The 24640-nt window shown below is 38.9% G+C and overlaps 1 protein-coding gene across 50 annotated transcripts in view; it reads right to left on the bottom strand.

The window, feature by feature from the left end:
- NT5C2 (5'-nucleotidase, cytosolic II) overlaps window positions 1-24640 on the bottom strand; it is a 178681-nt gene that overhangs the window by 12646 nt on the left and 141395 nt on the right. For 17 of the 50 annotated variants that reach the window (XR_016221953.1, XR_016221951.1, XR_016221952.1 and 14 more), the window contains 3 exons: window positions 3688-3805; window positions 2819-2914; window positions 2487-2510 (listed from right to left, as the gene is read on the bottom strand). Coding sequence is in view for 17 of the 50 variants with exons in the window: in XM_070057279.2 (XP_069913380.1) it covers window positions 2487-2510; window positions 2819-2914; window positions 3688-3805 (238 nt within the window). In the remaining 33 variants the exon portion in view is untranslated. Of the gene's footprint in view, window positions 1-2486; window positions 2511-2818; window positions 2915-3687; window positions 3806-7855; window positions 7917-24640 lie in introns of all 50 variants that reach the window. The other 33 variants (XM_089314368.1, XM_089314383.1, XM_089314365.1 and 30 more) reach the window with 3 other exon arrangements.

Here is a 24640-nt window from a genome sequence, read left to right as displayed (position 1 = left end):
AACGACTTGGGTATAGTCTTGCTTGCACTTATTAACTACAAATGACATAAAAACTCCAGTTAGGCATATAAAAATCACATTAGCTTCCTGTCTTAGTCACTCTTCTGAAATGAGCTCCCAATAAAGAATAACATAGTAGAATATCTTATATTCTAGCCTTCCAAGATTTTTGTAGTGAAAAATAAAGTGGAGGAATAGGAACAATATCCTCTCCTCAGGCAGGCTTAGTAAGATGATACTGTCTCCTGGGATGGACCATACTTTCCCACTCCCTCCATCATCAAAGAGCAATTCCTCAACAGAAAGATTATTGATGGCTTCCTATCACATTACAACCTAGATGGAATTATTTAATTAACAATTATTTTTCACTTCAATTAAGTGTCAAATCATGCTAGTATATATTTAAAATAAAAATCAATTTGGGGAGATAATGTATCATAAAAGAAGAAATGCTACACTTGGAGTCTGGAAGAAAACAGTTATAGTACAGATTACTGTTAACTCTACGAGATCCACAGAATAAAGATCTGCCTGAAAAATGCGGTCCCGACTCAGTGAAAATCATGTAAGGCGACGGCAGATGGAGCCCTAAGTTTCCTTCCAGGCTCTCACCACCGTACTTCAGTAACTCTCCCTCTCTCCCTCCATTCTCAGTTTCTCTTTTCCAGGAACTTTTCATTTTGACTCTTAAAGACTACACAGTGCTAAGTGCTATTTGATTGATTCTACATTTATCAGTGTATTTCAAAAAGTTTGTGGAAAACAGAATTAAAAGACAAGCTTACTTTGGTGCAGAAAAATTTTGAAATCTACATATACAAGGGATCTTCAAAAAAGTCTGTGAAAATGCATATTATGAAAAAATTATGCAGAGACTTCCAAACTATTTCACGCCAAAGTACATTTGCCTTCTTAACAACAACAAAAATTTATTTATTTATTTATTTATTTGAAAGAGCAACAGAGAGAGGGAAAGCACAGAGGAAAAGAAGGATGGAGGGAAAGAGGAGAGACAGAGAGCGATATATGACATATCCACTGGTTCACTCCCCAGATGGCCACAACAGCCAGGTCTGGGTGCCAGGAATTCCATCCTGGTCTCTCACATGGGTGGCAAGGGCCCAGGTACTTGGGCCATCCTTTCCCAGGCACATTAGCAGGGAACTGGATTGGAACTGGAGCGACTGGAACTCAAACTGCCATTCTGATATGGGATGCTAGCTTTACAAGCCTCAGCTTATCCCGCTACACCTCACCACCATCCCCTAAATGTATCTTTTAGTCCCATTTTTCTGTGACTTTTTGAAGTATTTCCACATTCATAACATTTTTGAAACATTCTTAAATGTGTTTCCAAAGTAGCTATTTGAAAACTTCACTGGCTTGTTTGGGCAAAGAAGAGAGAGAGGTTTGTGTAGCCTGAACTAGTAAATCTGATTGTAGAACTAATTTACTGAAGTGCTTCCCCTCCTTATTCTCCTCTGCCTACCCTTCCATAACACAAAAACTCTTTCAGATATAAATAGAACTCTGGCTCGCCTTCCTTAGGATTCAAAATTAACAACAACAAACCAACAAAATGAGGTTACTAGTACTACCTGCGATCGTTCTAAATCTGCTTTCTGATATTCATGGATCTCAAACCTCTGAAGAGAAAAGCAATGAAAGAATAGTGGTTCAAGTACTAGCCAGCCCAGATGTGACAAGGGTTTTACACTGCTCTCCTTTGTATTCTTGGACGTCTGTAAGGCTGTGTAATGTCAGTCACGCCAGCTGAAGGGTCTTATATCAGCTGCTCCAGTTCTAAATGGGGGCATTCCTATGACCTCAGATTTAAAGGAAGCGCTGGCACATTTTCAGTTGGTTTGTGCCTCTTAACACAAAAGATATTTGCCAAAAAGACACTGTTTTTTTTTTTTTTTAAACAATGTCAATGGAAATTGTGGTGATTTTACTACTTTGCCATCAAGAATGAATACTATATAGAAAAATTATACAAAAGACTGATATATAACCTGTTTTGACTTGAAGAGTTATTCTGATATTACAGTGCCAACAGTAAATAAAATAGTAGAGATAACAGTAGAGAAGATAAATAACTGTAAAGTTATATTACAGAAGTTGTCAAACTGTGGAACTGCAATTTTTTTAAGAAAAATTTAGGATGTTTCACTCAAAAAAGTGGTAGATACTAAATTTTATCTGTTGTAAATATTGTAAATTTTTATAATGTAAATATTGTTTACATTATAATAATGTAAATATTCTGATTATAAAAATAATGTAAATATTCTGATTATAAAAATAAAACATACTTGTATTTATTTTAAATATTATTACTCTGTATCCCTAAATTTTTAAAATTTTAAACACACAAATGTCTAAAACTTTTCATTGACAAAAATGATATATTAGTTATTAAAAATCTTAGTCATTTAAATTGCTGTAGTTCAAACTTTTTTAAAGCACTTTTATGTACGTACCTCTTCTGAGCAGCTACCTGAGAACTGTATTAAAAAGGAGAAAATAAAAATCTTAGAATTTCAAGTAAACCAAAACCACTACAGTTCTTTTTGGGCAAGTTTCAAGATTAGTTTTGTGGGATGCTGTATAATTATAAGGGACTGAATTTAAACAAAACAGTCATTCTGGATTGTAACTGGCTAGTAAATAAATGTTAACTATCTTTATGGAAAGGAATTGCTCTTTAATGATGAAAAAATACTGATGTATATTAGAGCTGTAGAGACAATGTCATCTTCATTCTGTTTGATTATAGGAAACTAGAAAGAAGCTGAAGGCTCTTTGTACTCACCCCCTTATGAAGTTAAATCCATGTGCACAGACTAAGAGGTTTCCATAGGCATCAACTTTCAAGAGATTTCCATAAAGGGTGTCAAAGACAAGTCCCCTACATGGAAATGAAGATACTGTCAATAATGCAAAGTAATACAGGCAATAACTGTGTGTGTTGCCACTCAGTCACCCTGAATCAACCTCAACGAATTCAAGCTTTGCAACAACTCAGGTATGTCCCAAAACAACATAACCTTAGAGGTTAAAGTAAGTAAGCAAAATCTTAAAAATGAATCCCAAGCAACTAAAAGATTTTTACTTTGTCTAGACAAGCATAATTTCTTCCTTTAAGGTCTAAGAGCTTAACAGCTTAATCAAACAAGGTGGAAACTGTAATTCTTAATACAGCTGGTACCATTCTAAAACAGTGTCTTTATTTCCTTGGACAACTCTGCTAATTTCTATTTCCCACTATTTGATGCTGTATGTAGGCATCAGCTTTCCTCATCTTTAATCCTTCAAATCAAATCCAGAAATGCAAACTGCCAAGAAGGCTCTGACTACCAAGTGTATTAACAAAACATGTAGCTGCTCTCCAACAGCCAAAGGTAGGATGGGCGAGACGTCTGTGATCACTGCCCAACATATTTAATAAAATCCCTTGTCTTAAACATAAATGGGCCCTCTTCAATAGCAGTAAAATGAGCTCAATTCATGAATACAAATGATACAACATAAAGGAAATGTTCATGGCAATTTTAGAATTGAAATCAACCCCCAAAACCCAAAGACCTATTTGATGCACTTTTGGGGTCAGGGATAAATTTGGAATTACTAATCTCAGGGACAGGGGCAGTGATACTAATCTAAAGATATCTTTAAAATTACCTGGTAGGGAATGTAGAATCATAAGCAAAGCTGAGCAGCTCCTGGGGATAGCCAATAGAAACTAATCTCTCCACAGTAAGTTCAAAGCCAAGAGACTCATACTCCGGGGACTTGTACACTGCACAAAGAAGAGATTCTCATTAGTCAGCATAAAGGACACCAATTAAAAGAGAAGGCAAACTAATGAGTTTCTACTCTGCTCCAATTCCTCCCTCCTCCTCAATCTGCCAAAAATCTTCTTTTCCCTCAAATTACCCAAGTAATTAGAAAATCTAATTGTTAGTCTGTGGAAATAGGTCATATTATAGCAGGAGAAACAGCAACAAGACAAACTGTCAAACGTTTCAGAATGGTTCCTCATTAGGAAACTGATTCTAAACACTTTTTCCTTTTATCTATTCTTTCATTCCCACAATCTAAAGGAGGAAAAAAATAATGTATACAACCATGATATTAACCATAAGATTATAAGTAAACAGAAAACTAGGTAAGAGAGGGCTATACATATAGAAAGCTTCACTAATGTTCATAATTAATGTAAAAATCCTTCTGAGCATTTAAAAAACTATTTTTTGAATTCCTATTTGGCTTTATTCTCTTTCTCTAATCAGCATACTGATTTTACTTTTTAGATTAACTTGTTTTCTAAACAATCCTCACAATGTTACAGCCATCAAAACTGCATTTTACAAGTTATTATATAAACAAATCATAAAAAGACATATCACAGGTGGGGAAATCTGGATGTGAACTGAGAATTGGATCTGAAAGAATTAAGAATCATTTTATTACATGTGAATATGGCAAGGATAGGTACATGCAAACGTGTGTGTAAAAATTCATTTCCCCTTACCTACCAAAGGAACATATTGAGTTTGCTACAAGTCAAATAATGGATTTCAGATTCTGGGGTTTTTTCTCTATGACTGTGTATGTCTTAAGTTTTCCATAATGAAAAAACCTTTTAGAGTTACCAATGAAGTTCAGCACAAAGAAAATGCTGCTCCTTTCAATGGGGTTGTTCTAAATTAAACATTTAGGTAAACAAGGATCTGTCCATCAGTATTTAGGAGTGGGCAAGCCATATTAAAAATAAAAATAAAAAGACAATAAAGACAGCCAGCATGCTAAATATCAAATAAGGCAAAAATATCTGAGGGTACTTCAAAGTAGTTTTTTTTTTTTTTTTAATGGAATTCAAAGGTAAGATTTTTGGTGCAAAACATTTTTTGAAATATGTACCATGAACTTTCTGAAGCCCCCTGAGATATCTTGTTTTGTAGTATCATAATAACACAACTATTATTATTACAGTTCTTCTATCTGTCGTTAACTCTGTTAGCCTATGGCTCAAAATGATTTTGCACTGCAATTAGGCTGCTTATCCAAGTTAGTGCTAATATTTTAGTGAGTATGATTCAACTTTCCAAAGGCAATCCTTTAGGATATTTGTAGAAATGGGTCAAAGTCCCAAAGAAAGGAATTGAGTGGCTGGGACAGGGAAAGGAAGGAGAACTTAAGGTATCCCTCCCTTCTATTCCATTAAAACTTGTAACATACTAATTCATCTACTTTTTCTAAATCAAATTAAGATTTTAAAAAAGTAAGCTGAACTTTCAAATAGTTTAATATACATTTGTCAGATTCAAGAAACAGAAGTCTACAATTTTTAAGGTCCTTTAGGAGTTGCCTAAACTCCACTTCCACGGACCAATGCCCAAAGAAGCCATCTTTGTTTTTTTGTTGTTGTTGTCTGAGGCTAAGAGTAATTTAACTGTAGCTAACATTTTTAAAACTGGCTACATTTTTTTTCCTTCCCTCAACTTCTGCCTCATCATCTCCAACTTCCCCACTTCAACTCCTAAAAAAAATGGCTGAAGCCTTAAATGTGGAATTTCTAAATCTATATGACATCCACATGTATGTAGAGGTGCTACATATTCACACACACTAACAGAGTAAGAGCTAGTATGACCTCAAAACCAGTAAGGCATGGCATCCACTGTTGTAAACTGGAGTATAAAATAACATCTCTTATTTTATTCCTACCCCAGAGATCCCACCCTAATTGCTAGTAAATCCCATTTTAACAAATTTTTTTAAAACAAAAAATATTTCTCAGTCCTAACAAGAGCCTCACTTTTTAAAACAATATTTAATGAAATAAAATTTCAGTGTGGCTACATTTCTAGTAATTGTAGGTAGGTAATTTAAGTGATTTATTGGTACTCATTCCTAGCAGATCTGGCCCACATAAAATTTTTTCAATTAATTCTTTCAAAGAATAATCTGTTGGAAATGCCTTAAGAACAGGGAATGAAAAAAACAAATTTTTATCTCTACCCAAGCTCACCCCTAAGTCAGCAATTTCCCCTTAGTGAATCAGGTAATTACAGAGAAATGGAGTAACTGGTAATCAAAACTTTAGTCTACGATACAACTTACTTAGACTGAAGCTCTAATTAATTAATTCAGAATTTCTGGTTGAAAAAAATACCAAGGAAAAAATCTCAAATCCTTACTTGTCTAGCACAAGAGCAGAAAATAAAATACAACATGAGGGTACTTCAAAAAGTAATGGAAAAATGGAGTTAAAAGGTTTATTTTGGTACACAAATTCTTTGAAATTCATGCAGTTCTTTTCCCCTACAATAACACATTTTCCACACACGTTTTGAAGACTTTCATACATTTGCCACATTGTATTTATTCTCAGGGCAGAACTTCCCAAGTGTTCAACTGAGGTGACTTTCTGGGAATTCCACCTATAGAAATAAAGTCTTTAAATTTTCTTTCAATCAGTTCAGAGCTCTTCCTAAAACTATGATGTATCTTCCCCATTGGATAACCCAAAGTTACATAGCAAGTACAAACAGCTGAAGCCAGAATTTTGGTTTTTCTGAGTCTCATCTAAAGCTGTTTTTCATGAGATACATTACCATTGCTAAAAATGCATTTCTAGATTACATATGCTTTCAAAACTTAAGCCTGGATGTTGAAACATACTAACTCTCCCTGCAATTTCTTCCAACTAGTCCAAAATAAACTGGTCCAGTCATAGGTGGGAATGGATTTAGCAAAGAGAGGCCAAGATCCACTTTAGCAACACTATCTATTTCATCAAGCTCTATATTAATCAGTAAGACCTACAAGCTATTGACATTATCTCATAAGCTTCCCGGATAATTATTTCAGCAACATGAACTCCCAGGTCACTAAATCATCTGCTAAAGCTCCATACAGTGCAACCATGGCTGGAAGGTCAGAACTGCAGCTGTGCAGAGAATAAATTTAGAGGTTTTATTCTAAGTGTCCCTTGGCAATAAACACACTTATTCTGACCTAGGAGGAAAAATTTTTGAAGCTTACAAAGCACCGCCATTCCTTAAAAAAATTAAAAAACTAAATTCTTTCTTTAATCAACCAGGCCCTTCAAAGCCAGCCTCAAACACGTGCAGGGAATCATATATACCACCTCAGACTGCAGAGCGATGTGCTGCTCCAAGCTGCAAAGGCTCTCATTGCAATTTCTTTCATAAAATTGTGCCAGGTTAATAATGCACAGCTTCAAGCTCAATTCTTACTAATGACTCTCTGTGGTTCCGAAACGCAGCCAGTAGCTTCAGAATAAACATAACCTCACACATTAACTGCTTGTTTCTTCCCCAAGAAGATCCCAGGGCCTATCCCAACTTACCCAAGATCCAAAGACAAAGGAAGTTTTTTTAAGGGCCAGCGTCCAAACGAGAGAACTGCTTTAGCTACTGGGACAGCACACAGTGTTCTCTGGTTATGTAACAAGACTATAAAGAGAACAACCAATGCTTTGAAAGTTGAGGCTACTCAGAGTGTTTAAAGGTATTCTTTACTCCATAATCTGCAAGAAAAAATCAGCTCTTCAAAAAATAACTGCATATTGTGGGGATGAAAGCTGTAGGCCCTGTTTTGAGTCCACGCTATTCACACAAGATAGAATCTGTGTGAGAGGATAAAGTTCCTTTGGATTGAGCCACAAACTTTCTGCAGGGAAGTTTGGAATTCTCATGCACTTTTTACCTTTGCCACCAAGACACACTGTGTAGTAGTTTACAGATTTTAGAAAAATGAAGGGCAAACCTCTACAGAGGTTCCAGCCTAGCAGAGTGCTGCTGCCAAAATGAGAACTCACATGAGGCAGATGCAGATGCAGTGTGTGTCACTCCAGTCTTGAAGGAGTTACACTGGCTCTCCTGTTAAAAAACAAAACAAAGCAACAAAACAAAAACAAAAACAAAAACAAAAGCTGGTTTTAAAACTGTTGTGATGGGCTGGAACAGAGAGAGACACCATTTGGAAATTGGTATTTACAGGAGTTATTACTGCCCTCCTATTACATCACTATCACTATCAGTAAAATAGCCTAAGCAGCCGTAACAAAAGGAGGCTTTTAAAAATAAGCCTATGGATAATTTGCTTTTCTTATACCCTGAGTCTGGAATGCACATCAAGTCTGATCCTGAAATGTGAAGTCAAAAGACAAATAGAAAAATGCATCTATTTGTCTTCTTAGTTCTTTTTCTCCAACACATTTCAGGTTAGTATGCTAGAACCTGAATGTAGTTTGTAAATGGTGTTTAAAATTGAACTCTAGCTAGTGAAAAAGATTAAATAAAGTATACAAAAATAAACCAGAGCAGTTTCATCCTGCTTTCGAGTACCCAGTTAAACTGAGTCTACAGTTGTTCTTAACTTCTCTACCCTTCAACAACTCAATTCGTCACCTTGCTCTAGACCAGAAAGGAACTGCATGCCACTAAAAATGTCTAAATTTGGCATGGAAGGCAATACTGTTACTTTGATTCTGTCGGTGGATATTTGCCTTCTGTTATAATTCTCCATAAAGTTAAAAGAAACTACTTGGTAACTGTGTTTAAGATGTATATGCACATTCTGTAAATATATTGACCTTTTTAAGATATGAATTAGATCTAATTCTATTTACAGGGAGTAATTTTCCCCCACAGGCATTCTTTTGAAAACATGTGGTTAGAGTCCTCTAATACATGATTAATTTTTTAAATGACAGCGAGATGATACTCAATAGAAGCATAGAAATGATAAAATGTAATGTCTAAAAGTCCTAACAACATTACAACCAGGAGAAATCACCATCAAAAGCAACTATGAAAAACAAATCCTAACCCAACAGCCCAAGAGTATCTTCTGTTCTTATTTAATCAGCATCAAAGCTCTCTATTTTGTTGTTAAACTATGCAATATTGGTTCTCTGAGAATGTAACTAGAAAAAGTAATAATGCACATTTTTCATTGAGGAAAATACTAACTGAAGTCTGTCCTTTTCTCATGTGAACAGTATCAGTGTGCTTTTTCCACTTGTCAAAGCTATGTGAAATTTCTAACACAATAATACAAAGGGAAAATTTTATCTCTAATTTATTAATGATCTTAATCATTAATTCACAATTAACGATCTAAAATAGATGAAATTCTTAAAATGACTCAGTTTTAATTTACTTCAGAAATCTACATACCCTGTAGTACTTTTAGTACTAAAAAGTAAAATGAACTCTCAAATGGCTAGATATGCAAACAAGTAAAATAAAAGGGATTTGGAAAACTGTCAATTTCAGTTCTGTAAAGGAAAAGAAATCAAATAATTAAGAGCATATTTCAAAAATATTTCTAAAAATTATAATTTCATTTAAAATAAAATTCATGTAAAATAAAATGAAAAGAATTGGCCGGCGCCGCGGCTCACTAGGCTAATCCTCCACTTGTGGCACCGGCACACCGGGTTCGAGTCCCAGTCAGGGCGCCGGATTCTGTCCCAGTTGCCCCTCTTCCAGGCCAGCTCTCTGCTGTGGCCAGGGAGTGCAGTGGAGGATGGCCCAAGTACTTGGGCCCTGCACCCCATGGGAGACCAGGAGAAGTACCTGGCTCCTGCCATCGGATCAGCGCAGTGCGCCGGCCGCGGTGGCCATTGGAGGGTGAACCAACGGCAAAGGAAGACCTTTCTCTCTGTCTCTACCTCTCTCACTGTCCACTCTGCCTGTCAAAAAAAAAAAAAAAAACTATGCATATTTTATTCATGCTTATAAAGATGACTCATTTATTTTTGAAGATATATTTATATATTTGAAAGTCAGAGTTACAGAGAGAGAAGGAAAGACAGAGATCTGGGCCAGTGCTGTGGCATAGCAGGTAAAATCGCCGCCTGCAGTGCCAGCATCCCATATGGGCACTGGTTCAAGTCCCAGCTGCTCCACTTCTTATCCAACCCTCTGCTATAGCCTAGGAAAGCAGGGGAAGATGGCCCAAGTCCATGGACCTCTGCACCCACGTGGAAAACCTGGAAGAAGCTCCTGGCTTTAGGTTGGCCCAGCTCTGGCTGTTGGCCCATTTAGGGAGTGAAGCAGCAGATGGAAGACCTCTCTGTCTCTTTCTCTCTGCCTCTGCCTCTCTGTAACTCTCTCAAATAAATAAATTTAAAAAAAAAAAAAAAAAGAGAGAGAAAAAGAGAGAGAGAGAGAGAGAGAGAGAGATCTTCCAACTGCTGCATCACTCCCCAAATGGCTGTTGTTGCTGAGGCTGGGCCAGGCCAAAGCCAGGAGCTTCCTCTGGGTCTCCCATGTGGGTGGCAGGGACCCATGCACCTGAGCCATCCTACACTGTTCTCCCAGGCACATCAGCAGGGAGCTGACTGAGAAGTGGAGCAGCCAGGACCTGAACCGGCACCCATGTTGCAGGCAGTAGCTTAACCTGCTATGCCACAACACCACTGCCGGCAGCTATATAACTCATTTTTATAACCACTATCTCAAGATATTATAAAGTTTATCTGACAAACTTTGAGATTCAGATTCAGCCAGTGTGTTCTAAACACCTGTGTCAGGGCCAGGCAAGTGAATTAATGTGTAAAGTAAGGGTCCAAGTCTCTCCAGAGCAACAAGTGGTTACTCAACTATGGCTGACTTCCCTGTGGGAAAGAGGGTCAAATGTCTCCAACTGTACAACAGTTAGTTTAGATTTTCATCTGTCTGCAATCTCCTAATTTTGAAATACAAATCCAATTAAACAAATACTCTGTGAGTCAAACTATGGTCAATGAGCCAAAAAGTGTGAGCCTTGAGCCCACACTTTAAGTAAAATAAGTTACTCCTTTGAATTGTTTTGACTATTTATTAAAGTCTTAAAGAAGTAAACAGAGGGGGGCCAGCGCTGTGGCATAGTTTGTTAACGCCCTGACCTGAGGCACCAGCATTCCATATGGGCGCCTGTTAGAGTCCCGGCTGCTCCACTTCCAATCCAGCTCTCTGCTTTGGCCTGGGAAAGCAGTAGAAGATGGCTCAAGTCCTTGGGCCCCCACACTCACATGGGAGACCTAGAAGAAGCTCCTGGCTCCTGACTTCAGATTGGCACAGCTCCAGCCGTTCTGGCCATCTGGAGAGTGAACCAGTGGATGGAAGACCTGTATCTCTCTCTGCCTTTCCTCTCTCTGTGTAACTCTGACTTTCAAATAAATAAATCTTTAAAAAAAAAAAAAAAAAAAAGAAGTAAACAGAGTGGGGCCAGTGCTGTGGCATAGCGGGTAAGGACATGGCCTGCAGTGCCAGCATCCCATAGGGGCACCAGTTCAAGTCCTGGCTGCTCCTCTTCTGATCCAGCTCTCTGCTATGGCCTGGGAAGGCAGTAGAAGATGGCCCAAGTCCCACCCGTGTGGGAGACCTGGAAGAAGCTCCTGACTCCTGGCTTTGGACCGGCACAGCTCCAGCCATTGCGGCCAACTAGGGAGTGAACCAGCAGATGGAAGACCCCCGCCCCGTGTAACTCTTTCAATAAATAAATCTTAAAAAAAAAAAAAAAAGTAAACAGTTTAGGTATTTAATGAACTCAGACTCCAGATGTAAATAAAACCATTCATTAATAACTACAAAGTATCCTGGATAATACTGTTCATCCAGGGAAAAACTGAGGGGGATATAAAGACTCGGGAAATTAAAAGAACCTTTGTGTGATCACTTGACTTGGTCTTCTTTCACACTACTATAAAAATTGTAATCCTGGGGCAGGTGTTTGGCCTAGAGGTAAGACACTACTCTGGATGCCCGCATCCCATACTGGAGGGCCTGGGTTCCAGTTCTAGCTCCTGGCTTCTGGCTTCATTCAGCCTGGCCCAACCCTGGCCATTGTAGCCATCTAGTGAGTGAACTAATGGATGAAATCTCTCTTTCTCTACTTCTCATTCTCTTTTTGCTCTCTGTAACTCTGCCTTCTAAATAATTTTTTTTTAAATCTCTCTTTCAAATAATAAATAAATAAACCTTAAGCAAAAAAAAAAAAAAAGTTGCTGTTTGGGATGTCTGCATCCCATACAGGACTGCCTGCTTCAAGTCCTAGCTATTTTGCTTTCAATATAGCTTCCTATTAGTGTAAACCCTAGAAGGCAGAAGATGGCCCAACGACTTCCCTCCCCGTCACCAATATTGAATTCTGGTTCCCGGCCCAGCCCTTGATATTGCAGGCATCTCGGGAGTGAACCAGCAGAAGAAAGATCTGTATGTGTATATATGTGTGTACATGCGTGTGCTCAACTCTCTGCTTTTCAAATAAAATCTTTATAAAATAAAAATTTTTCTGACTCATTTTACATGTCTCATTTTGCAAGTCTCATTATATATTTTATGTAAAAGTAGTCTATAACTTATTAATAGTTTGTTGCTTTAGAGTCAAAGCTATAAATAATATTCCAGCTAGACACACCAAATCACTATAGTTTCTCTCAAATTCAGTTGATGCTAACTGGATGACTGATACAATTCAGTAAACATGGTATGAAATTTTCATCTTTACAACTCTTTTTTCTTGGGATAAGTCCTCATGATATAGTCTGACTAGGTTTTCAATTTGTTTGGCTTTATGATAATATTTATAACTTTATTAATCACAATTACTTTGTTAATTTTTTCTTCCTTTTTAGAAAGGGATCCTTCTTTTGAAAGACTTTTTTGTTCTTCACTGTTACCCTAGTTTCTCTGTTCAAACACTCAGCTTATTACCATATTTCATTGTTTTTTAAGAGGGATCAAAACAGCTTGAAAGCCCTTTAAAAAAAAAAAAACACATTGGGGCCAGTGCCATGACGCAGATTAATCCTCTGCCTGTGGCATCCCATATGGGCATTGGTTCTAGTCCTGGCTGCTCCTCTTCCAATCCAGCTCTCTGCTGTGGCCTGGGAAAGCAGTAGAAGATGGCCCAAGCGCCTGGGCCTCTGCACCCACTTGGCTCCTGGCTTTGGATCAGCAAAGCTCCAGCCATTGTGGCCATTTGGAGAGTGAACCAATGGACGGAAGACCTTTCTCTCTGTTTCTCCCTCTCACTGTCTGTAACTCTACCTCTCAAATAAAAAAATAAAATCTTAAAAAAAAAAACCACTATAGGGGACAATGAATGTATTTTATCAAACCACATCTATTTTTATTTTCCTTATCTTCAGTTCCTTAAGTCTTGTATTTTATATATATATATATATATATATGCATATATAAATAAAACATTCACTGAATTATACATTATACATGCTCATTCTTCCACATACAAATCTTTTGCATACAATCAGTTAAGAGGCCTATGGTGCAAGGTAGTGTGAAGTATATCCTAAATCTTGTCTCATGACTCTGGACAACAAGAACTTCTCTGGCTTTTTTGATGAAGGATATCTTCCCCAGTTTGTACCAAAAACTTTTCAATGATCTTTAGTCACACTAAAAGCTTCAAATAGATAACAACCAGTTTACATACTATCAATAGTATGTTTAACTTAGCTAAAGCTCCATATAACTTACTTTATCACTAACTCATCTTTCTTTAAGAAATTCTGGGGCCAGCACCATGGCTCACTAGGCTAATCCTCTGCCTGCAGCGCTGGCACCCCAGCTTCTAGTCCTGGTCGGGGCACCGGATTCTGTCCCGGTTGCTCCTCTTCCAGTCCAGCTCTCTGCTGTGGCCTGGGAGCGCAGGAGGATGACCCAAGTGCTTGGGCCCTGCACCCCATGGGAGACCAGGAGGAAGCACCTGGCTCCTGGCTTTGGTTCGGCCGCAACACGCTGGTCATAGTGGCCACTTTGGGGATGAACCAATGGAAAAAGACCTTTCTCTCTCTCTCTCTCACTGTCTAACTCTGCCTGTCAAAATAAATAAACAAACAAATAAAAATAAATAAGAAATTCTGGGGCTGTGACACCAGCATCGTAGGTGAGCACCAGTTTGAGTCCCGGCTGCTCTGCTTCCAATCGAACTTCCTGCTAATGTGCCTGCAAAGGCAGCAGAAGATGGCCCAACTACTTGGGTCCCTGCCACCCACATGGGAGACCAGGATGGAGTTTCAGGCTCATGGTTTTGGCCTGACCCAGTTTGGACTGTCGTGGCCATTTGGGGAGTGAACCAGTGGAGGAAGATCTCTCTCATCCCCTCCCTCCCTCTGACTCTTTCAAACAAATAAAATACAACTTAAAAAAAAGAAGAAATTCTGAAGCCCAGACACAAACTTCACATGGTCTGTGGTTTCAACAATAAAAGTGCTCTTGTTGCATACTGTGTTTGACACTTGACAGAGAAAAAGATAACCCACAGAATGAAATAATATTTATAAATTATTTATCTAATAAGGGATAAATATTCAGAATATTTAAAGAGATCCAATAAGTTAGCAACAACAACAACAACAACAAACCTGCCACTTCTTCTAAGAAGGTCTACAGACAGCTAGCAAGCATCACTACCCATTAGGGAAACATCAAAATCAAGAGTGTTGCCAAGAATGAGAGAAACTGGAACACTCATGCATCGCTGGTGGGAATATGAAATGCTACAGTCACTAAGGAAAACAGTTTGGTGGTTCCTCAAAAGCTAAACAGAGTTATCATATTACCCAGCAGTTCCATTCCTGGGTATATATCCAGAAGAAACGAAAGCAGAAACTCAAACATCCACTTGCACACGGACATTCACAGAAACCTTACTTCTAATAGCTGGCACATGGAAACAATCCAAATGTCCAGCAATAAATGACTAAACAACTGTAATATATGTATGTATGTATATACACACACACATACAATTCAGTCATAAAAAGGAATGAAGGGGCGAGCACTGTGGCATAGCGGGTAAAGCTGCTGCCTGCAGTGCCGGCATCCTATATGGGCGCCTGTTAGAGTCCCGGCTGCTCCACCTCTGATCCAGCTCTCTGCTATGGCCTGGGAAAGCAGTAGAAGATGGCCCAAGTCCTTGGGCTCCTGCACCCATATGGGAAGACCCAGAAGAATACCCTGGCTCCGACTGGCGCAGCTCCAGCCATTGCAGCCAACTGGGGAGTGGACCAGTGGATGGAAGACCTCTCTCTCTGTGTCTCCTTCTCTGTGTAACTCTTTCAAATAAATAAATAAATCTTAAAAAGAAAAAAAAAAAAAGGAATGAAATGCTGATACATGCTGTAAAATGGACCAAACTTAAAAACACTGGGCTGGGGGCCGGCACTGTGGCATAGTGGGTAGAGCTGCCACTTGCAGTGCCAACATCCCATATGGGCGCCAGTTCCAGTCCCAGCTGCTCCACTTCCTATTCAGTTCTCTGCTATGGTCTGAGAAAGCAGTAGAGGATAGCCCAAGTCCTTGGGCCTGTGCACCTGCATGGGAGACCCGGAAGAAGCTCCTGGCTCCTGGATTTGGATCAGCGCAGCTCTAGCCATTGCGGCCAATTGGGGAGTGAACCAGCAGATGGAAGACCTCTCTTTCTCTGCCTCTCCTCCCCCTCTGTGTAACTCTGACTTTCAAGTAAAAATAAATAAATCTTAAAAAAAAAAAAAAAAAAAAAAAAAACACTGTGCTGGGGCTGGAGTGGCAGTACAACGAGTTAAGCTGCCGCTTGTAAAACTGACATCCCCTATCAGAGTGCCCATTCAAGTCTTAACTCCACTTCTGATCCAACTTCCTACTAATACACCTGGAAGGCAGTGGAAGATGGCCCAAACACATGGGTACCTGACACCCATGCGGGAGACAGGACAGAGTTTCAAGTTCCTGGCTCCTGGCTTCGGCCTGACTCAGCCCTGTCTGTTGTGGCCATTTGTGAGTTGAACCAGTGGAAGGAAGATCTGTTTCTCCCACTCTCTTTGTTGCTCTACCTTTCAAATAAGTAATAAAAAAATACTGAAGAAAAAAAATACTGAAGAAAATTTTATTTTTAAGATTTATTTATTTATTTGAAAGTCAGAGCTACACAGAGAGAGAAGAGGCAGAGAGAGGTCTTCCTTCCACTGGTTCACTCCCCAGATGACCGCAACAGTTGGAGCTGTGCCGATCCAGAGCAGGACTTCAGAGCCAGGAGCTTCTTCCAGCTCTCCCACGCAGGTGCAGGGGCCCTAGGACTTGGGCCATCTTCTACTGCTTTCCCAGGCCATAGCAGAGAGCTGGATCAGAAGTGGAGCAGCCGGGACTTTTAAGAGGCGCCCATATGGGATGCCGGCACTGCAGGCGGCAGCTTTTCCCGCTATGCCACAGCACTGGCCCCCTAAATATATTTTTAAAGAGAAATAAACCAAATATAAAAACAAATGTTTCTGATTCCACTTCTATGAAATATCCAGAATAGGTAAATTCATAGAGACTGGGGCCAGAGCTGTGGCGCAACGGGTTAACGTACTGGCCTGAAGCACCAGCATCCCACGTGGGTGCCAGTTCGAGACCCGGCTGCTACACTTCCCATCAAGCTCTCTGCTATGGCCTGGGAAAGCACGGGAAGATGGCCTGCATGCCGAGGCTGCGGCACCCACACGGGAGACCCTGATGAAGCTCCTGGCTCCTGGTTTCAGATTGGCACAGCTCCAGCCATTGTGGCCATCTGGAGAGTGAACCAGGAGATGGAAGACCTCTCCCTCTTTCTCTCTCTGTGTAACTCTGACTTTCGAATAAATAAATAAATCTTTTAAAAAAATAAAATAAAAAACGGCTGGCGCCGCAGCTCACTAGGTTAATCCTCCGCCTTGCAGCGCCGGCACACTGGGTTCTAGTCCCGGTCGGGGCGCCGGATTCTGTCCTGGTTGCTCCTCTTCCAGTCCAGCTCTCTGCTGTGGCCCGGGAGTGCAGTGGAGGATGGCCCAAGTGCTTGGGCCCTACACCCACATGGGAGACCAGGAGAAGCACCTGGCTCCTGGCTTCAAATCAACGCGGTGTGCCGGCCGCGGTGTGCCGGCCTCAGCGCGCCGTTTGCAGTGGCCATTGGAGGGTGAACCAACGGTAAAGGAAGACCTTTCTCTCTGTCTCTGTCTCTACCTCTCTCACTGTCCGCTCTGCCTGTCAAAAAAATTTAAAAAATAAATAAATAAATTCATAAAGACTTAAAGTAGACTAGAGATTACAAGGGACTACAGGCAGGAAGAAATGGGGAAGTTATTGCTCAATATGTAGTGACTTTCTGTGTGGGATGATGAAAACCTTTGGAAATACATAGTGGTGACCCTTGCACAACACTAAATAGACTCAATGCCACTGAAATGTACACTAAGTATGGATAAACTTTATGTTGTGAAAATTTACTACCAAAAAAGGAGAGGGAGAGAAGTGCTCCAGTGCACTGACTTGAGATATCTACAATGACAGCACATGTCAAAACTGGATAGTATTTCTTATGTTAGATTGTTTTTCTCAGCCCTGTATAAATGCTCTAACGCTGGTAACTTTGGTGAGGATATACTATTGCTGACAGAAACATGATACATGCCCTGGACTCCAGTCCAAGTAAACATATCATGCAAAAAATGTTATTTAAATGTCAAGTGAGTCAAGTGCATTCCAGTTACAATAAAACAAGATTAGAGTGCATTTACTATGTATTAAAGGCTAGTGATCAAAGATCCTGAGATGCTTTTACTAGCAGCAGAACAATCTTCTGACTTACTAACACCAAAGGCTAGTTTCTCTTAATTCCTTCTCTAGCGCTCTTAACAGCTTGTTGATACAACGTGCTTACATTGGGGGTCATTGCATTTCATCCCCTGTGGCTAATAACATGGCCTATGGGGGATGGGATAAGATAAACATTCAAAAGGGAAAGATCTAAAATGTATTTTTCAGTTGAAAAGGTTGTATACATTTTAGAATTCTAACATCACTTGGAATAAAGTATTTATATAAGTAAGCATGAGGCTTCACTCCTTTGAGATTATTTCTGAAAATTAAGTGAAAAAATTGTATAAATATTCTACAGGTGAAGGTTATAATTCAAACGCAAGAAAAGATGCGTTTCTGTCCTAGGCAGGATTTCTATTTTTGAGAGAAAAAAAAATAAAGCACCAGTCTTTTTTTGTAGATGAGGTTTTTTTTTTTTTCTTGCTGATACCTCATATAGATGGTTACAGGATAATTTCTTTCTCTGAAAGGTGGAAATGGCATGAGAAACGGAAACTGACCCAAGTTTAAATTCTAGCGATGAGTTTTACTAAGTGAACTACTAGTTATTGATGAGGTCCAGGACACATTAGCCCAAAATATGGTACTCTGGCATTTGAGAAAACAGAAGTAGAAAGTTTATTCTTACTCCCCATTCCCCTCAACCTCATCTCCTGACACAAGTCATAAAATCTAGGAAGTATTTTTCTGACCACCTCATAACCCATGTCCTAAGACCCTCATTTGAGAGGTATCTCCCTCTATCAGAAGGAAAGGAACATCCTTGTATCTGAAGACAGAAGGGAGACAAGAATCTGAACAAACTGATCCTGCCAGTTCCTCTCAGTTAATATCATGAGGTCATTTTTTCTTTGACCAATCATACTTCTTGCTATGGTTTAGATGTGGCTTGTCTCCCGAGGATTCATGTGTTGGAAACTTTGTCCTTAGAGTGGCAATGTGGAACCTTTAAGACATTGCTACTGAACACCCCCAATATCGGTTGGAGGAGTTGCTACGGAAACCCCAAATGGGTTCTCTGCCTGACACACAGCAAGTCAATAAATGACTCTGGGGTGCTGAAAAAAAGTAATAGTTTACTGCAAAGCACAGAACAAGGGGTAGGAAGCTAATGCTAAATTTCTGGTCTCCTCAAGATGGTAAAGATAGTGAATCTTGAGGGCCAGCGCTGTGGCACAGTAGGGTAATCCTCCACCTGTGGCACCAGCATCCCTTATGGATGTCAGTTAGAGTCCCAGATGCTCCACTTCTGATCCAGCATCCCTGCTGATGGTCTGCAAAAGCAGTGGAAAATGGCTCAAGTCCTTGGGCCCCTGCACCCACATGGGAGACCCGAAAGAAGCTCCTGGCTCCTGATTGCCCAGCTCTTGCCACTGCAGTCATTTGGGGAGTGAGTCAGTGGATGGAAGAACCCTGTCTCTCCCTCTCTCTCTGTGCCTTTCAAATAAACAAACAAATCTTAAAAAAAAAAAAAAAAAAAAAAAAAAAAAAAAAAAAAAAGAGAGAGAGAGAGAGAGAAGAAAAGAAAGAAAAAAAGAACCTTTCATGGAAATACTGTTTTATTTCCATGGAAACACTGTCATTAAAAGTTGTTCATAAAAGAAAACAGCTTTCTGTTAAGTTCATGACCATCTGCAACACTTTTAAAAACTCAAACAAAAGAGTATTTAATTATTCCACTGCCATCTGCCTAGATTCCAAGTTTTTCACAGTATAGAAGACTACACGTAAAATTTATAATGTATTTTTGTCCTTATTCCTTAGGTTTTCCCCTTAATCTCAAACTCAGTAGGAAAAGAACTTTTTAAATTTTATTAATCATATTTATATTATATATTGATAATAATATATGTTATTACATACAATATTTCACTTATACCTTATATTAATGGTTTGTGCCTACCATACCTCTGTCATACTCTGAAATTTTTTTCTTCCTAACACATAGCCTCTAAGGTAAGGTTAAAAATAAGGCTAGGCCTGGGGTCGGCACCATGGCGCATTAGGTTAATCTACCTCCTTTGGCACTGGCATCCCATGTGGGCGCCGGTTCTAGTCCCAGCTGCTCCTCTTCCAATCCAGCTCTCTGCTGTAGAAGATGGCCCAAGTGCTTGGGCCCCTGCCACCTGCATGGGAGACCAAGAAGAAGCACCTGGCTCCTGGCTTCAGATCAGCGCATCTCTGGCCATTGTGGCCACTTGGGGAGTGAACAAACCTCTCAAATAAATAAATAAAATCTAAAATAGATAGATAGATAGATAGATAGATAGGGCTAGGCCAAAACAGAAGGAGGTTTGTTCTGGCTTTCTTAAGTCCCTTTTTACATCCAGATTATTCTCATTTACCAGCTGTTGGCTAGCATTTTGTTTCTTAAGGAAAGTATAATTTGCAGAATAGCATTCTGTCACATGGTGATCTGAAATCATGAGGAAATGATAGTAAGTATTCTAAGTCACACATTTACTCGGAAAATAACTTCTCATTTGAAACCTCACTAATAGGTTTCTGGAAATAACAACGTTATGCTAACAGAACACACCTGCAATGACAGCACCCCATACGGGCACCAGTTCGTGCCCTAGATGCTCTACTTCTGATCCAGCTCCCTGCTAATGTGCCTGAAAAAGCAGCAGAGGCTGGCCCATGTGCTTGGGCTCCTGCACCCATACGGGAGACACAGATGAAGCCCTGGCTTCAGCCTAGCCCAGCCCCAGCCATTGCAGCCTTTGGGGAATGAACAAGCACAGGAAAGACCTCTCTTTCTCTAACTCTGCCTTTCAAATAAATAAATGAAATAAATTATAAAAGAGAAAAAGAAGCCTCACTGTGGCTGGCGTGGTGGCCTAATGGGTTAAGCCACTGCTTACAATGCTGGCATCCCATTAGGGTGTAGGGGTCAAGTATGACTGCTGCACTTCCAATCCAGCTCCCTGCTAATGTGCTTGGGAAAGCAGCAGGAGACCCCCAAAAAGTTCCTGGCTTAAACCTGGCCCAGCCCTGATCATTTTGGCCATTTTGGCGGTGAACCAGTAGATGCAAGATCTCTGTCTCTCCCTCTCTATATAACTCTGCTTTTCTTTTTTTTAAAGATTTGTTTATTTATTTGAAAGGCAGACAGAGAGGGATCTTCCATCTGCTGGTTAACCCCCCTAAATTGCCACAACGGCCGTAGCTGGGCCAGGCCAAAGCCAGAAACCAGGAGCTTCTTCTGAGCCTCTCACTTCAAATTAATAAAATAAATACTTTTAAAACAAAGGTAAGAAAAAGTAGCCTCAAAAAAGGGAAAAGAAAAACATAAACCTGCACAGAATCCAAAGTGCAAATGACCATTTGCAAAGAATGTTGCTAAAGTTATTTGGGGTAAGAGAGGAATTATATATAGCCTGACAGTTACCTTTTTGTTATATAAAGCATAGTCTACCTTAAGCCAGTGCAAAGCTAATATATATGGTTCGCTATAATTTAGATTCTAAACACTTAATTCTATACATAAACTCGTCTGTACTTAGCAGACAAATTAGTTGAAGTATAATTAATGTTCAAAATCCCACTAGAGAAATAAAGTAAAGTGTAAAAAAAAAATAAAGTAAAAGTAAAGTGTGTTAATCTACAGTATTATGAAGATAGGCAGCTAAATACCAAAACTGGCATTTTATAGGTATTAGATTAGAGATTAATACTGATCTAGGCTCAAGGCAATCAGGAGAAACTGTGTTGATAAACAAGCTTTTGCATTACTCGTTTTTGTTTCATATGAATATGCTGATCTGTCATAGAAATCTTATAAACAAAGTAATAAAATCATTTTAAAAATGCATAGCTGGGGGCTGGCGCTATAGGGCAGTGGGTTGAAGTCCTGGCCTGCAGCACCAGCATCCCACTGGGACACTAGTTGGAGTCCCAGCTGCTGCACTTCCGATCCAGCTCTCTGCTGATGGCCTGGGAAAGCCTCGGATGATGGCCCAAATCCTTGGGTACCTGCACCCATGTGGGAGACCTGGATGAAGTTCCTGACTCCTAGCTTCAGACTAGCTCAGCTCTGGCCATTGTGGCCATTTAGGGAGTGAACTAGTGAATGGAACACCTCTGTCTCTACCTCTCTCTCTAATTCTGTCTTTCAAATAAATAAAATAAATCTTTATACAAATGCACTGCTGGCTTCACTCCCCAGATGGCTGCCACAGACGAAGCTGCATCAATCCGAAGCCAGGAGCCAGGAGCTTTTTCCGGGTCTCCTATGTGGATGCAGGGGCCCGAAGACTTGGGCTGTCTTCTACTGCTTATCCAGGCCATAATACATATTTTCTATCAAGTTTTTTGAAGACCCCCTCTACGCATGGATTTCCAAAATTTTGAGTACCAACATAAACTTTTCTTTCAATTTCATTTTCCATAAACTTTCTGAAGAGCCCCTACATATATTTATCAAAGACCAGTATGTAAAATATAGTAAGAATTCCTATAAATCAACAATAAAGAGACAAATTACCCAATTTAAAAATAGGCATTTGAACAGGTACTATTTTTTTTAGCCAGAATATATATGAAGATTTTCAACATTACTAGTTATGTGGGAAATGCAAAGTAAAATCACCATGAGATAATACTACATATTCACTAGAATGGCTGAAAATAAAAGAACTGACAATATCAAGTATTGATAAGGGAATTCTCATGGATTGCCGGTTGGAATTTAAATGGTATTAACACTTTGAAAAACCATTTGATTGTTTCTTTTAAGATAAACATATAACCTGACATTTTACTCCCAGGTAATTACCTAATAAAAACAAAAATGTACATCTAAAAAAAAAAAGAGAGAGTAGAACACCAATGTTCATGGCAGTTTTATTCATGACAGCCCCAAATTGGAAACAATTTCCACCAACAGGTAAATGAATAAACAAATTATGGCATGCCCTTAAAATGGAATACAGCTTGAAGGCTAGGGTGGGAGAGTTTAAAAAGAAACAGGATAATTTCATAATGTTGACTGCTAACCATAAGTAATAACACCTACTAATATGATATACCCACTAATATGATATATCCACTACTACCATGCTCGCAGCAGGGTGAATTACCTCTATGTTATTCTCCCTCAAGTAAGCATAATATTTCAATCTATTCATGAGAAAACATAAGATGAATTCAAATTGTAGAATATTCCACAAAATACTTAAGATCAGTATTCTTTAAAAGTATCAAAGCAGTGAAAGACAAGTAAATATTTAGGAACTATCACAACTTGCAGCAGGCTAAAATGGTATGACAATGTGAGATTCTGGACTGGAAAAAAGACATTAGTGGAAAAACTCATCAAAAAAAAAAAACAGAACAAAGTCTATGGTAGAATTAATAAATTAATAGCATTGTACTACAGTTTATTTCCTAGCTTTTAGTGGTCTTATTACTAAGGTCAAGCAAGATGTTATCATTAAAAAAGGAAAAAAGATCATTTTTGTAGCTCCTTTGTAATTCCAAAATTATTTCAAGTCAAGTCATTTTTTAAATCTTAGGGGTTAAAAAGGCAAGAAAGAATTACTTATTGACAGATGCAAGAACATGAAGGACTCACAAAAGCATTATGCTGAGCAGAAGATGCCAGATACAAGAGTACACAATGGAATGACTCCATTCATATGAAAGTCTAGATGGAAAAATTAATCTATAGTGACAAAAAGCCCTAGGGCAAAGAGTATAGAGAAATGACTTCATAGAAGTATTGAAGGAACAGTTTGGAATGATGCAGTCTACATCTTGATTGCGACAGTGGTTTTACAGATGTATACATTTTGTCAAACTCAGTCACTATACTTAGAGTGCATGTTTTATTGTATATAACTTATTTCTCAAAAGGTTTATTAAATTTTTAAAAATATGTACATATTTAGAAGTATTTCACTTGAGTAATTAGTGTTTTATAACAGGCAAATTGAAGTTCAAATGATTCTTAATCCGATACACTAGAACTTAATGCATCCACGGGATGGGTGTTTGGCCTAGTGGCTAAGGTTATGGTTGGGGCAACCATATCACATAATTGAAAAGCCTGGGTTCAAGTCCTGGCTCCACTCCCAATTCCAGCTTCCTCCTAATGTGCACCTTGAGAGGCATGGGACCACGGTGGACATCTGAGGAATGAACTAGTGGATGCTTTTTTTAAATAAACATTTTAAAATAAATACTTTATAAACCCAAATTTCTAATCAATAAATATTTACCAGGTACCTATTATATGCCAGTTTTTATGTTAAACATAGGCTATAAATGTGAAAAAGGAAGCTCATTTGAGTTGCTTTCAGAAACTCCAGGGCTAATGAAAAGAAGCGTAAACAAACGCTACAATTAACATAGAAATTACTCTGAGTGAAAGACATACCAAGGTATGGGAATTGCCTAGAAAATGCCTCAGAAAATGAGTCATAAAGACTACAGAACCTTTCCAAAAACTTATCACACTTACTCTAGGATATTTATGGCAAATACTCAAAGTTTAAAAGAAAGACACTTCTATTCTTGTCCCTGTATTTCATGGCACATTCTTCCAATAAGTTTAATGGCTGTCTTTTTTACACAACCCAAAGTTTATTCACAGCTAATTCAATGACTACTATTCTGGAAAACAGGTGAGAGTATAAAGTCAATAAACTTGGTTTTTTATGTGCTTTGTGACATGAAGACAATACTATAACAGTGTTTTTCCACAACACAGAATTATTGGAATGATATATATATAATCATGAAAGCAAACTACTTTAAGGGGCTTTGTCCTTTGGAGTACTTAAGTCTTGGTTTGCTGGAGGTTCAGGGGAGCTTACTACTTTTAAATTATATCTCTCTATAAATTATCATTACTGAAAATAATAATCTGAACACTATACACACACACACACACACACGGTTAGGTTTGGATCTTGGTTCAGCTATATCATAGCTAAATGTCCTTGGATGAACTGTCCAATGCCTCAGCATAATCTGTAAAATAGAAA

This window comes from Oryctolagus cuniculus, chromosome 15 (genome assembly GCF_051225735.1).
Source record: "Oryctolagus cuniculus isolate XC-2025 breed Fujian yellow rabbit chromosome 15, ASM5122573v1, whole genome shotgun sequence".
In the NCBI taxonomy this organism is placed as follows: Eukaryota; Metazoa; Chordata; class Mammalia; order Lagomorpha; family Leporidae; genus Oryctolagus; species Oryctolagus cuniculus.
Note: the sequence above shows the minus strand (reverse complement) of the source record. Positions and strands in the feature narration are given on the sequence as shown.